Raw genomic sequence first — 12,448 nt, 5'->3', positions numbered from 1 at the left:
CGAAACTAAACTTGAAAGTACTGCTTATGAGAAGTACCAGGGAGTCATAGTGGATTTGTCACTATCAAGTTCAAGACTGTGTTCAGAAGCCATTAAGAAGGCTAACAGAATGTCAGGTTATATAACATGATGTGTGGAGTACAAGTCACAGGAGGTTCTGCTTAAGCTTTATAACAGACCGGTGAGGCCTCATTTGGAGTTCTTTGTGCAGTTTTGGTCTCCAGGCTACAAAAAGGGAATAGCAGGACTAGAAAAGGTCCAGAGAAGAGCGACTAGTCTAATTCCAGTGCTACAGGTGATGAGGAAAGATTCAAACAGTTGAACATTATTAGTTTAAGCAAATGGAGATTAAAAGGTGACACGAGTGTTTAAAATTATGTGTGGAATTAGTCCAGTGAATTGAAATGGCTACTTTAAAATGTGTTCAACAAGAGCACAGGGACACAGTTGGAATCTTGTTAAGGGTGAATTTTTTACAAATATTAGGAGGTTTTCCTTCACACAGATAATTATAGACACATGGAATAAGTGACCAAATAGTGTGGTAGACAATAGGACTCTAGAGACATTCAAAAAGTCAACCTTACATTCTTTTGACCAATTAGGTGAACGTGACTGGTGCACTGTGTTGGGTCAAATGGCCTTTTTTCTTCAAAACTTTTCTAATGTTCTAATTTTCAAAATTGAGACTTAAATGAGGGTGAGAGCTACAGTAGATACAAAAGAAAATGCCTTACTAAAGAGAAAATAAGAAGTCAATGAGAGATGAGCACAAAGAAAGAGGGGCTGAAAGCACAGCAGTAGAATAGAATAGAGTAGAATATACCACAGAGCTGTGGTATAACAGTGAAGGAATGCACATGTATAGAGGCCGAGAGAGAAAGTCTGCCACTGCACTCACAAAAGTGCATTCTCGCAAATTAGGAGCTGTTTCACCACTGTTTATGTTTAGCTCAACTGGATTGGTGGTTAGTAATCTAAAGGCCTCAGTTTCATGCCTGGGGGGTAGTACTTAGATGCCATTACTAGAGAGTGAAATCCTCAGCAGACATTTGGCAAATGGGAGTCTTTTATTTCATTCAAGGGACTGCAGCTTTAATAGCTTCAGGATCTAGAGACCATTATTGCATATTAACTCTTTTAGGGCGGATGTCGACTTTTGTCGACACAAGGGGTTGAGGGCAATACAAGCTGTAAAGGTTGATAAAACTCACCCTTACATTATAGGTATACCCTCTTTCCCAGTAGGACTGTTACGCTCAACTTAATAATAATAATTCTTTGCATTTATATAGCGCTTTTTCTCACTACTCAAAGCGCTCAGTAATTGCAGGTTAAGGGCCTTGCTCAAGGGCCCAACAGAGCAGAGACCCTTTTGGCATTTACGGGATTTGAACCGGCAACCTTCCGATTGCCAGTGCAGATCCCTAGCCTCAGAGTCACCACTCTGCCTTGATGTTGAATCCCTGCATGTTTGTGAGTAGCGTACAGTAAACAATGTCTAGAATGGCATCGATATCAGGCGAGAGAGCAAAGCTAATGCGCAAAGCAAAATATTCTGTGTGTATTATTATTTATTTTTTGCTCAATTGGACTCTAATTTATTGTACTTCAATTTTGATGCAAGTGATTTGAAGAAGTCAGGTACATGCATTAACTGATCGTTTCCTACCTGATCGTGCAGTTCACATGCCTACAGCAAAATTACAGAGACAATTATCGAACTCTGATTTTAATGCAAACGATCTGGAGATTGAAAATGAAAGACAGGCACCTTCATTAGCTGATCGGTCCCCAGCTAATTGTAGTGCTGAGCACGCTTGTGAAGCTGACGTGTCTATGGCAACATTTGCACTTGAAGGACTACACAGACATAGATTCATGGGAGGTAAGATGGCTACTGGACTTTATCAAACGACACAGTGTGCTAGTGGACACTATGGATTACCAGCGACTACTTCAAGCTGTTTTTTTTTTCTAGAAAATGCCTTTCATCTTATGAGTGATGAGACAAACAGGTATATAAAAAGTATGTAATAAGCATGTGAATTTACATACTGTAGAGACTCATGGAATATAATACAGAGTGACATTTGTAATAAATAAGTATTTTATGTTTTTTTATGTTTCAAACTATTGCTTTGTGTGCTTTAAAGTAGATTGAATTATTTGGAAAAATATTCAGCTCTGGGGCAAGAGAAAAAAATATATAATTAGCCCTAATCAGAGGTGGGTAGTAACGAGTTACATTTACTCCGTTACATTTACTTGAGTAACTTTTTTAAAAAATTGTACTTCTAAGAATAGTTTTACTGCACCATACTCTTTACTTTTACTTGAGTACATTTGTGAAGAAGAAATGCTACTCTTACTCCGTTACATTGGGTAACACTCGACTCGTTAGTTTTTTCCATTTATACATTAGACTATATTTTTGCAAGAGAGAAGTTGCCAGTGGATCTACTGCATGACTGCTTCACCAATCAGACGTAGCCATGCAGTCACATGACCACACACAAACTTCCTGTGTCTTGCAGCCTGTGAGAGACTTTTTAGTCATGCGGGGCTCCTGTTCACTGCTAAATGGTCACAGCTTCACTGCAAGAACCAGATCGTCGTTCCCAAGCCTGCCTTTCATGTCTTTTCTCCTTTTCTTTGATTGCCCCTTCTTTTTTGTGCTGACCTGTATATATATACAGTCCCGTCTCCGTGGCCCTTAACCACACGCTGCAGGAAGCCAATAAAACAATTGAGAACGATCGGACCCACACGCACAGGTGCGACTTGCTCCAACTACCTCATTAACTCCCTGCGGTCGTGCAATTGCGCCCATGGAGAGTGACACGGCTTTATGGATTTGAAACTGGCCTTTTTTCTTTTTTTTTTTTTGAAGCTGTGGACCCGCTAAGTGCATATGCAGTATTATACTGTCAGTGTACAGGATATCTCGTCACTGTAAGTAGTTTGCACTGTTCAAACATAGAAGTCACTTACTGTAGGTATCGGCTTCAAAAGCTTTGTTGTGAAAAACTGAGATTTGGAACTTTGTGTTATTTGTGTATCTTTATTTTGTCAAGATGTAATTTATTTTTACTCCTTTTTTATTTTATTATTTGGAAATAGCAGAATTTGCACATTATTTTATATTTTTATCTCTCTTATTACAACATTTCTAAAAAAAGAAATCATTTATTATGTTCAAACAGTTACTCAGTACTTGAGTAGTCTTTTCACCAAGTACTTTTTTACTCTTACTTGAGTAAGTTTTTGGTGGACTACTTTTTACTTCTACTTGAGTAATATTATTTTGAAGTAAAGCTACTCTTACTTGAGTACAATTTTTGGCTACTCTACCTACCTCTGGCCTTAATAGAGTTAATAGATATAGGGAGTTGGAAACAACATAAAGGGTAGAAAAATAGAGCCAGGAGTAAGGGGTACTAGTAAGTGAGAACTAGACACAGAGTGCTTATACGTACAGACATTCTCGGCTTATGAACAGGGTCTATTCCTGTGGACATTTAGAAATCAATCTTGCTCTGAAAAAAATAATAATTCTTTATTACATATTTTATAATTTATGTATACTTAACATACCAAAGTTTTTTTTTTAATGATATAGTACATCATAGACTTGGAAAAGCCATCATGATGGCATGAAATTCACCATTAACCACCTATTGTGAAGCATATGCAGTCCCTGCTGCTCAGTTCCCTCTTCTAGCGCTGTACTCATTGAGGTTAAAATTATGAACAGTGATGTCTACTGCTCATCTAGACAGCCACCTCCTGGTTCATCTGCTTACCTGTGACAAAGCTTGTAGCTCATTACATTTGGTAACACGTAAACAACAGCAAAAACTGATTGAAAATAGTGGCAAAGTTCATACTGTAATGTATAATGTCTTGGTGAGCTATCTGGCTTTATTTGTAAGTTAAATATGTAAATTGCTGGGTGAAAATGATTTGAAATTTAACTGAAAAGAAAATTTGGGGGTTTTATGCACTCATTGATTTCTTTCGAATTGCTCTAAGTGAAGACTGCATTAACAGTAAATTACCTACCCATACAACTTTTACACATAATTACATACAGTATGTTGAATGTACAGAATGCAGAGAATTCACTCGAGCTCCATATGCGCAAAGCATACAATTATACAACTCAAAATTATTTATCGAGCACATCTGTCTCGACTAAAACTCTCCAAAATGTATCCAGGGCATGATCCAACCTGCGAACGTTGCAACCAGCCTCACTGGGTCACATGTTCTGGGCACGCACCAAATTAACATTATTCTGGACAAAAATTTTTAATTACCTGCCAGACAGCCTTGGACTCACAATCCCTCCTAACCCATTAACAGCTGTGTTTGGGGTTCTTCCAGAGGGGTTTAAAGTGGAGAAAGACAAACTAATTGTGATTGCATTCACTACACTGTTGGCACGCAGACTTATTCTGATAAACTGGAAGAACCCAAACTCTCCTCTTTTAAGTCAGTGGGAAACCGATGTGTTATATTATTTGAAATTGGAAAAAAATCAAATACTCAGTTAGAGGAGCCGTACATACGTTTTTCAAAACATGGCAGGATCTAATCAGTAATATTTTAAAATAAGTTCATGAAGCATAGAGAATTTATTAATTTAGGTATGTTTAAAAGCTGTAAAATGTTTATGCCGTTTGGCTTGCTCTCTCTCTCAAGGGTGGGGATCGATCTGTTCTTAACTCTATTTTTCTTTTTGTAAAAACTTGATTGCTTTGTATGGAGTGCAATAAAATTAATAAAAAAAAAAAAACAAAAAACAATAAATTACCTACCCATACAACTTTTACACATAATTACATACAGTATGTTGAATGTACAGAAAACAAATGCAATCTCAATGCTTTATGTAAACTACCACGATATTAGAAAAATGCTAAAACTTTTTTAATCGAAAGCTGCAAATTAGCCTGTAGTAACAAATCATAATGGTACCCGTAAAACAAGCCTCTAAAGTTTTGCCATATTTATCAGGTCCTGTGCAGTCAGTGTGAATACATGAGTATTTAAATAAAATCCTAACAAAGATAAGGTGACTGGGTTCTCCTAGAGATATTATGGGACAAGGTGGTGGGGTGGTAGGCAGATGGAGGCTTTGTAATGCTTCGGTGCCTCACTGTGTGTCTTCATTTTGTCCAGGTCCAGTGTTTTGTTTTTCCCTGATCCCTTACCTGGTCAATGATACTCTGAGTTTATGGGATGGGTGTTTACACTGAGTTACTGCAGGTATTTGAGATGCTGCAATCATTTAGACTGCATTTACCCTGAGAGGACTATACAAGACACCTGTGCCTACAACATGTAACATTAGTAAGCATACGCTCGCCGAGCTTCAGGCTCCTTTTATTTAAAGTGTCTTGATTTGTTTTTCCTTGTCTGCCAGGCATTAGTATCTAGTTCCTATTGTAATAACAGGCAGGGACAACAAAAAAGGTCTGGGAAATTTCTAATTGTCCTTGAAATATGCAAAAAAGAATGACTTCTTTACAGACGAATGGGAGCTGATGGGACAGGAACTGGAAATTATGTCATCAGGTGGAGAGATCTTAGTAGGTGGAAGTGTCATCATTAGGAGGCAGATTCTGTTGAGGGTCTGCAAAGGGAAAAGAGGGAAGAGTATTAATGGGCAGCGCCCCACTTTGGCACGGCTGAGAAACATTTACTTTTGGTCTCCTAATTGCATGTGTGTGACACTATTTATTACAGAATTTTGAACTGGTCTTTTAAATTTTCCCTTATTCTTCTGATTATCACCTTAATTTTCATTTAAATTGTTTAGTTCCTTGATGTTTTCTTAATTTACTAATTTTGATATTTTTCTGTTATTGATTCATTGATTTGGTAATGAATTTTTTCTCTGGCTAATTTATTTTTCATTCAATTCATTAAATTATAATGTTGTGACAAGGTGACATGCACATGATGGAAAGTGTTGTGACAATCAATAAGAAAAGCCACAAAAGCAGGAAAGGGTCCTCACTGGCCAGGACAGACAAAACTCACCACAAGCCAACAAGACTGACGTGCATTCAGACCAAAGGAATGACCTTGTGATACTTGTGGACCAAAGCAATTTCCAAAAAAAAATGTAGGGCTAGCTAATAATCAACCCATTTTCTTAATTTTGACTTTGAACCTCAGTAGCTGGGGCAGCACGTTGGCGCAGTGGGTAGTGCTGCTGCCTCGCAGCTAGGGGACCCGGGTTCGCCTCCCGGGTCCACCCTGCGTGGAGTTTGTATGTTCTCCCCATGTCTGTGTGGGTTTCCTCCAGGTGCTCCGGTTTCTTCCCACAGTCTAAAGACATGCATGTTAGGTGCATTGGTGATCCTAAATTGTCCCTGACGTGTGGGTGTGCCCTGCGGGGGGCTGGCGCCCCACCCGGGGTTTGTTTCCTGCCTTGCGCCCTATGTTGGCTGGGATTGGCTCCAGCAGACCCCCGTGACCCTGTGGTTGGGATATAGCAGGATGGGTTGGATCTCAGTAGCTACCTTGGTTTTGGTTATTAAACCATCAAGTTCATGTGTTTGGACCATTGCCTGCCTTTTATCCACCCCCTCTCATTTGTGTGCTTTCTCCTTTTGATTCCTGTTATTTTGTGTTCTGGTGTTTTGTTTTTTTGCGCTCAATAGAAGCTAGTTGGTTTAAACAGGAACTCAAACTAATTGAGGTATTATGAGTGAAGCAAGTCCTTGTGAGTTCTTCAATAACGCCAGTGAATTAACTTCTTTACTCAGGCTATGGTTAGAGTCTGATTGGATTACACCACATGCTGACATCTTGTTAAGTCTCCCTGTGTCCGTGTTAACTAAGAAATCATAGAAGCACATCTAGAGCCTTGCATCATCCATTTGCTAAACCAGTTTATACCAATTCATGGTACCAGAGAAGAGTAATATTATTGGTATGTGTATTGTGTCCCCTAAAATGTTCAAATTTACCTCATTAATTGTTGATTAATGACCTCTTCATGTAAATTGTATTTAGGTTCGTTCTGGCAGAACCACAATATCGATAGCCCACCGTCTTTCCACAATCAGAAATGCTGATGTCATTATTGGTTTTGATCATGGACAAGCTGTAGAACGAGGGACGCATGACCAGCTCTTAAAAAGGAAAGGAGTTTATTTCACTCTGGTGACATTACAGAATGAAGGTGGCACCGCCATTGTGGACAAAACCAGCCAAAGTAACTTCATTTATACATTTTTATTCTTTGAATATTACTTTCAGGAAACTATTTGTGATTTTAGTGCTTTCTTTATATTTTATCCTTTAGAGGCAGACAAGGAACATTTTGTGGATTTGGCAAGAGACCAAAGCAGGAGATTTAGTAAAGGAAGTTACACAGCCAGCTTGCGGTAGGCCACCATTTCTGTAAACGTGCTTGAAATTTCAACATAGTAAGTGTGATGAGACTAAAGTCTTTAGAGCTACTGTGAGTGACAAGGGTGCAGGAGATACCAACAGGTGCCAGAAACAAACTCAGTGACAGTCAAAGGTTAAAACTGGAAGATCAGAAATATAATAAGTAACCAAAGTACTCGAGCAAACTGAGACAAGTTCAAAAATAGATCAAAAACAAATTAAACCTAGAACTTGGCCTACTAAAAATCTAACACCAGAGGTTGTAACTATTCTTTTTTACAGCTTACAGATAATCTCAACCCACACTGCAGCCATATGTATACAGAATTAACGGTTATATCACAGATGTAACAACGGTCATGTGACCCTGTGATGCCCAGGCTGGCTGTAGCTGGCATACTCCCTTGAATCTGGGATATCGATAGTCATGTACTGTACTGGGGATGGACTGGGCAATGAGGGCACACAACACAGCAAGGGCAGGTGCAAACAATGCAAGTGTTATTAGAAAACAAAGAATGAACTTCCAAAACAAATGTGCGGTGCTGGTTTTTTTTGTTTGTTAAAGAAATATATAAACTATACTGTACATAGCACAAACAAGTGCCATAGTGAAGTTTAAAACAATCCACTAGTAAAACAAGGTTAAAATCATTCTCTGGATCTACCCATAAAACCTTTCATGTGCCATGGTATTATCTCCTCAGGTATGGGGGCCAGGGGGTTTAGAATTTTACATGAAGGAACAAAAAAGGGTGTAAAAAAATAAATGTATAGTAATAATAAATTGTAAACGAATGTGAAATGAGTAACACATTAAAAACAGTTTGCTTTAATGCTAGAAGTATCAAAAATTAAACAACCTGGGGCAGCTGCTCCATAGGGCTCCAACCTCACCTGGAAGTGCTTTGGAACTGCACCGTCATGTCCTCCAGTAGCACTCCTGGGAATTAGATAAAAGGAGCTGCCTGCAACACGTGGGAAGCATGTTTGAGGAGCTGCCTGCCTCACATATGGGCGGAGTGGTGGCTTTGAGGCTAGGGATTTGCACTGGCAATCGGTTCGAATCCTGTAAATACCAAAAGGGACTCTGCTCTGTTGGGCCCTTGAGCAAGGCCCTTAACCTGCAATTGCTCCATCCCTGCATGTAGGCCCTCCAACCTGCAGGGAAAAACTTGGGTGGTTGGTGGCAGAATTGGTACTCCAGCCACCATAAACAACCTCACACTGCTCCACTCCTTCTGAACTAGTGTGGTGCTGAGGTGTCACCCATTGGATGACTGCACTTTGGTCCTAATTTGGGTCCTGAGTTGGTTTGTGGTGGGTGCGGCAAGGCGCTGTATCAGTGTGTGCTCCTAACCTCTCTCTCTCTGCCTCACATACCATGAGCCAGAGTCGTGAGGAAGGCGGACAACTCTTGCAAGAAGGAATGGAGGAGGAAGTGAAATTAGAGAAAAGGAAGAAAAGAGAAGCTTCATTGTGCTAGTCAGTATTTATTACACATAGGCTGTAGTGGTGGGAAATGCTTATTTTAAAGAGTTTCTCACGAATAAAACTCTTTGGGCTTTTACCTTTTGTCCGTGCTTGTTTGTGTTGGGTGTTTGGGGAGCTGGAACACCACCTGGTGTCCACAAGCAGTAATAGAAACCTGGCTAAATAAAGAAATGGATGAGTATACAATACAAGTGGTTACACATTTTTTAGGAAGGATAGACAGAGCAGAAAAGGAGGCGGGGTTGCTGTTTATGTCAAACAGAATTTAAATACAAGTCCTTTTCAGTTGTATAATGAACCACAGCTTAGAGAGGACATGTGGCTTCATCTGGAAAGAATTAGGGAAAGAGGTCTTATTTTAGGAGTGTGTTGCAGATCGCACAATGTAGACAATAATTTCAATGCACATTGTTTTAGTAATATTTAAAAGGCAAGTTTACAGGGGGATTTTACAGTCATGGGGGATTTTATCTACCCAAATATTAACTGGGATAATCTTGCAAATAGCAGAGCACAAGAGCAGGAATTTTTAGAAGTAATTAGTGACTGTTTTTTAGCAGTTTGTTAAAGCACCAATGCGGGAGGAAGCCTGTCTTCGTCTAGAGTGTTCTAATGTTCTAATAGAACAAAATGAGTGGATAGGACTGGTCAGCTTTGTTTGACTGAATGGCCTGTGCTCATCTAGATTATTCTAATATTCTAATGCTCTCAAACTGCATCCCTGTTGCACATCTAGTTTCTCCGTTCTACAGCAGGAGACATCTTCTGACATATTCAGTCATCCTATAAACCCCTTGGTGTCTGCAGGGAATGTGAGCCTTACTCTTTTCTCCCATCACCATCTCTCAGCCTTCAGCAGGAGCCCACTTGGAGTGTTTGGTCACTCCTGCTCCTTGAGCGATCTCCTCACTCAATTCGGCGCCATCCCTGACTACTTACCTCCATGCTGCTGCAGCAGTTCTATCACAACACTGCTTTTCTTTTCTTTCTTTCCTTTAACCTCCAAACTTTTCTTTTTCTTCCTCTCCCAGTCTCTCTGTAATATTCAGGCTCATTTTATATGCTTTAGCGAGTTCAGGTGTCTAATTGCTCACCCCAGAGCGGTAATGAGAAAACTGGCCAAACCGCACACCTCTGCACGTGGACTGCCCCATTAACAGCATGGGGCCGCTCCTCCATGTTACACTGTGCACCTACACCCGTCCAGAGTCTGAGCGCACTGTATTTAAACAAAACTCATCAACTGCCATGGACCCTAAATGTGTTTTACCACAGAGCCGTAATTTGCATTGCAGAAATAATTGGAAAAATAAAATAAATTCAAGTCATTCTCAAGCTAAATAATAAAATCAATGATAATTATTGTGCATTACAATGAGTCTCAGAGTGCATTTCATGATATTTTATTTGTCTAAATCTGCTGTTAATATAATTTTTGATGTTCATATTTCATCGTCTACTATTACAATTTCTAAATCCCAGGTTGTTCAGTACAGTGTACTTGAGTAGGCAACTTGAAGCAAGGTTTCAAAAAACCATGGAAGACATATGAGTCTGTGAGGAAAGAAAAATCACTCTTGATTTAGGACGCTGAATTAATCGGCTGCATTTATGGCTGAATGTCAGTCAGGAAACTGGACAGGATGTACGGGAAAGGCTTTCTTTTTTGAACACAATCACAGGACAACAAAGACCTGGCACTGTTCTCTCATTCTTCTTATTCGTTTTTGAAGTTCGGTCAGTCTGAGAATACAACGCTGAATTGTAAGAATATTTGATGGCAAGTCACACTGCCATCTGTCCCACTCCCTGTAACACACTTCTTGGTCACCTTCACACCTCTAAAGACTACTCGGAGAGAAGAGAATTTCATAAAGGTATCAAAGAGTTTTGAACTGAAAGACCCAAATGCAAGCAAAAAATGTTTGATACCCTAAGAGTCTGAAATGCCCTCACTGTGTTTTTATCCAATACTCAGCTAGCTCAAGGCCGCATGTGCTGACCTTTATACGATTGCACTAATAATGTAATGCATAGTGCAGGGTCAGCCATTCTACAGCACCACTGGAGTAATTTTCAAGTAAAGGGCTTTGCTCAAGAGTGCTGCGGAATGGGATCCCTTCCGGCAGTAATGGGATTTGAACCGGCAACCTTCCAGCTACCAGGGCAGGTTCTTAGCCTCAGAACCATCACAGCAACATGTTACTGTCACTTTTGAGTTTTTCATCCTGGTGAAAGGAATTAAGATATGTTAAATAAAATGCGTGCCTTTAATACAAGTTATAATGGAGAACTTAACTAATGTATTACTTTATTCTCTTTGCAGGAATTCCATTCGAGCACGCTCTAGATCACAGCTTTCAAACATATTTCCTGCTACCATTTCTGGGAATGCTGACGCCAGTTTTTTTGATAACACAGTGAGCAGTGAACAGACAGAGAAGGTAGGCTATTCAAAGGTCATGCCTGAACACTATGCTGGCACAGTGGGCAGAACCATTGGTGCCAATCAGCACTCTGAGAATAGGCCCAGTACGCTGTTCGGTTCTTTAAGCAAGCTGGCTATGTATCCTCTATGGCTGCTCTGCTTTTATAGGCTGCAGACAGGAAGGGCAGGGGGTTCTTTCAGTTCGGTGCCTTCAAGGGCTGGTTTTCCCCCTACTTTGAGGGAAGAAGGAGACAAGTCTGTTAGCAGCAGCGCCCCCTCTCATTCTGGGGTGGTATTACTTCAGTTTAGCCAGGAAAGTTTCTCTCTGGAGCTCTCTTCCAGCAGGCTGGCTATGAAAGTGCATGCCAGTCTACCATAGTCCCAATCTCATGCACAGGGCCAGTGTAACATCACTATTTATCTAAATGTGCACATCTCTGAGATGTCGCTGGGAACAATGTTTTTCTTACCCTGATTTTTTTAATTTTTATTTATTTATTGCAGAAAATCGAGAACTCAGCAGATGAAGAAAAAGAACATCCTGCCTCGGTGATCCGCATTTTGAAATACAATTCACCCGAGTGGCTGTACATGTTATTTGGAACGTTGGCAGCAGCAGCAAATGGTGCCATCAACCCAGTTTATGCTATTTTATTTAGTCAGATCCTTGGGGTAAGACAGGAAAACACTTCTGGATTGTTAATATTACTGGTATCAGCAGGCTGAAGGGTTGAGCTTCTTCTTCTGTTCCGTCTTGTTCAACAGACATTTTCAATCCCGAATCTGGATGAGCAAACAAGGCAGATCAATGGAATTTGTGTCCTTTTTACCATAGTTGCTGGAATGTCCTTTGTCACACAGTTTGCGCAGGTAATTAGCACATCTTTTAGTTTTCAGATACTGTGCCAGTTGTTAATAAACCTGATTTCTTGTTTCAGACCGATGACTTAATTGTAGTGGTGCATTGCAGGCTTCAAACAAACCAAATGTATGGAAGACTTTAGTTTAGATTTAATTAGATTAGATAAACTGTATTAATTTATTAAGGGGAAATTCAAATGTCATACAGCAGCACTAATATAAAAAAACTAGAGGGCTCTGCCCCCTGCTTGC

General features: G+C 39.9%; 1 protein-coding gene across 1 annotated transcript in view; it reads left to right on the top strand.

The window, feature by feature from the left end:
• The window catches only part of abcb11a (ATP-binding cassette, sub-family B (MDR/TAP), member 11a), a 102,079-nt gene that overhangs the window by 60,936 nt on the left and 28,695 nt on the right, over positions 1 to 12,448 (top strand). The window contains 5 exon segments of the mRNA XM_039757552.1: positions 7,033 to 7,234; positions 7,325 to 7,406; positions 11,234 to 11,351; positions 11,840 to 12,007; positions 12,101 to 12,205. Coding sequence (XP_039613486.1) covers positions 7,033 to 7,234; positions 7,325 to 7,406; positions 11,234 to 11,351; positions 11,840 to 12,007; positions 12,101 to 12,205 — 675 coding nt within the window.

This window comes from Polypterus senegalus, chromosome 6 (genome assembly GCF_016835505.1).
Source record: "Polypterus senegalus isolate Bchr_013 chromosome 6, ASM1683550v1, whole genome shotgun sequence".
Taxonomy (NCBI): Eukaryota; Metazoa; Chordata; class Cladistia; order Polypteriformes; family Polypteridae; genus Polypterus; species Polypterus senegalus.
Note: the sequence above shows the minus strand (reverse complement) of the source record. Positions and strands in the feature narration are given on the sequence as shown.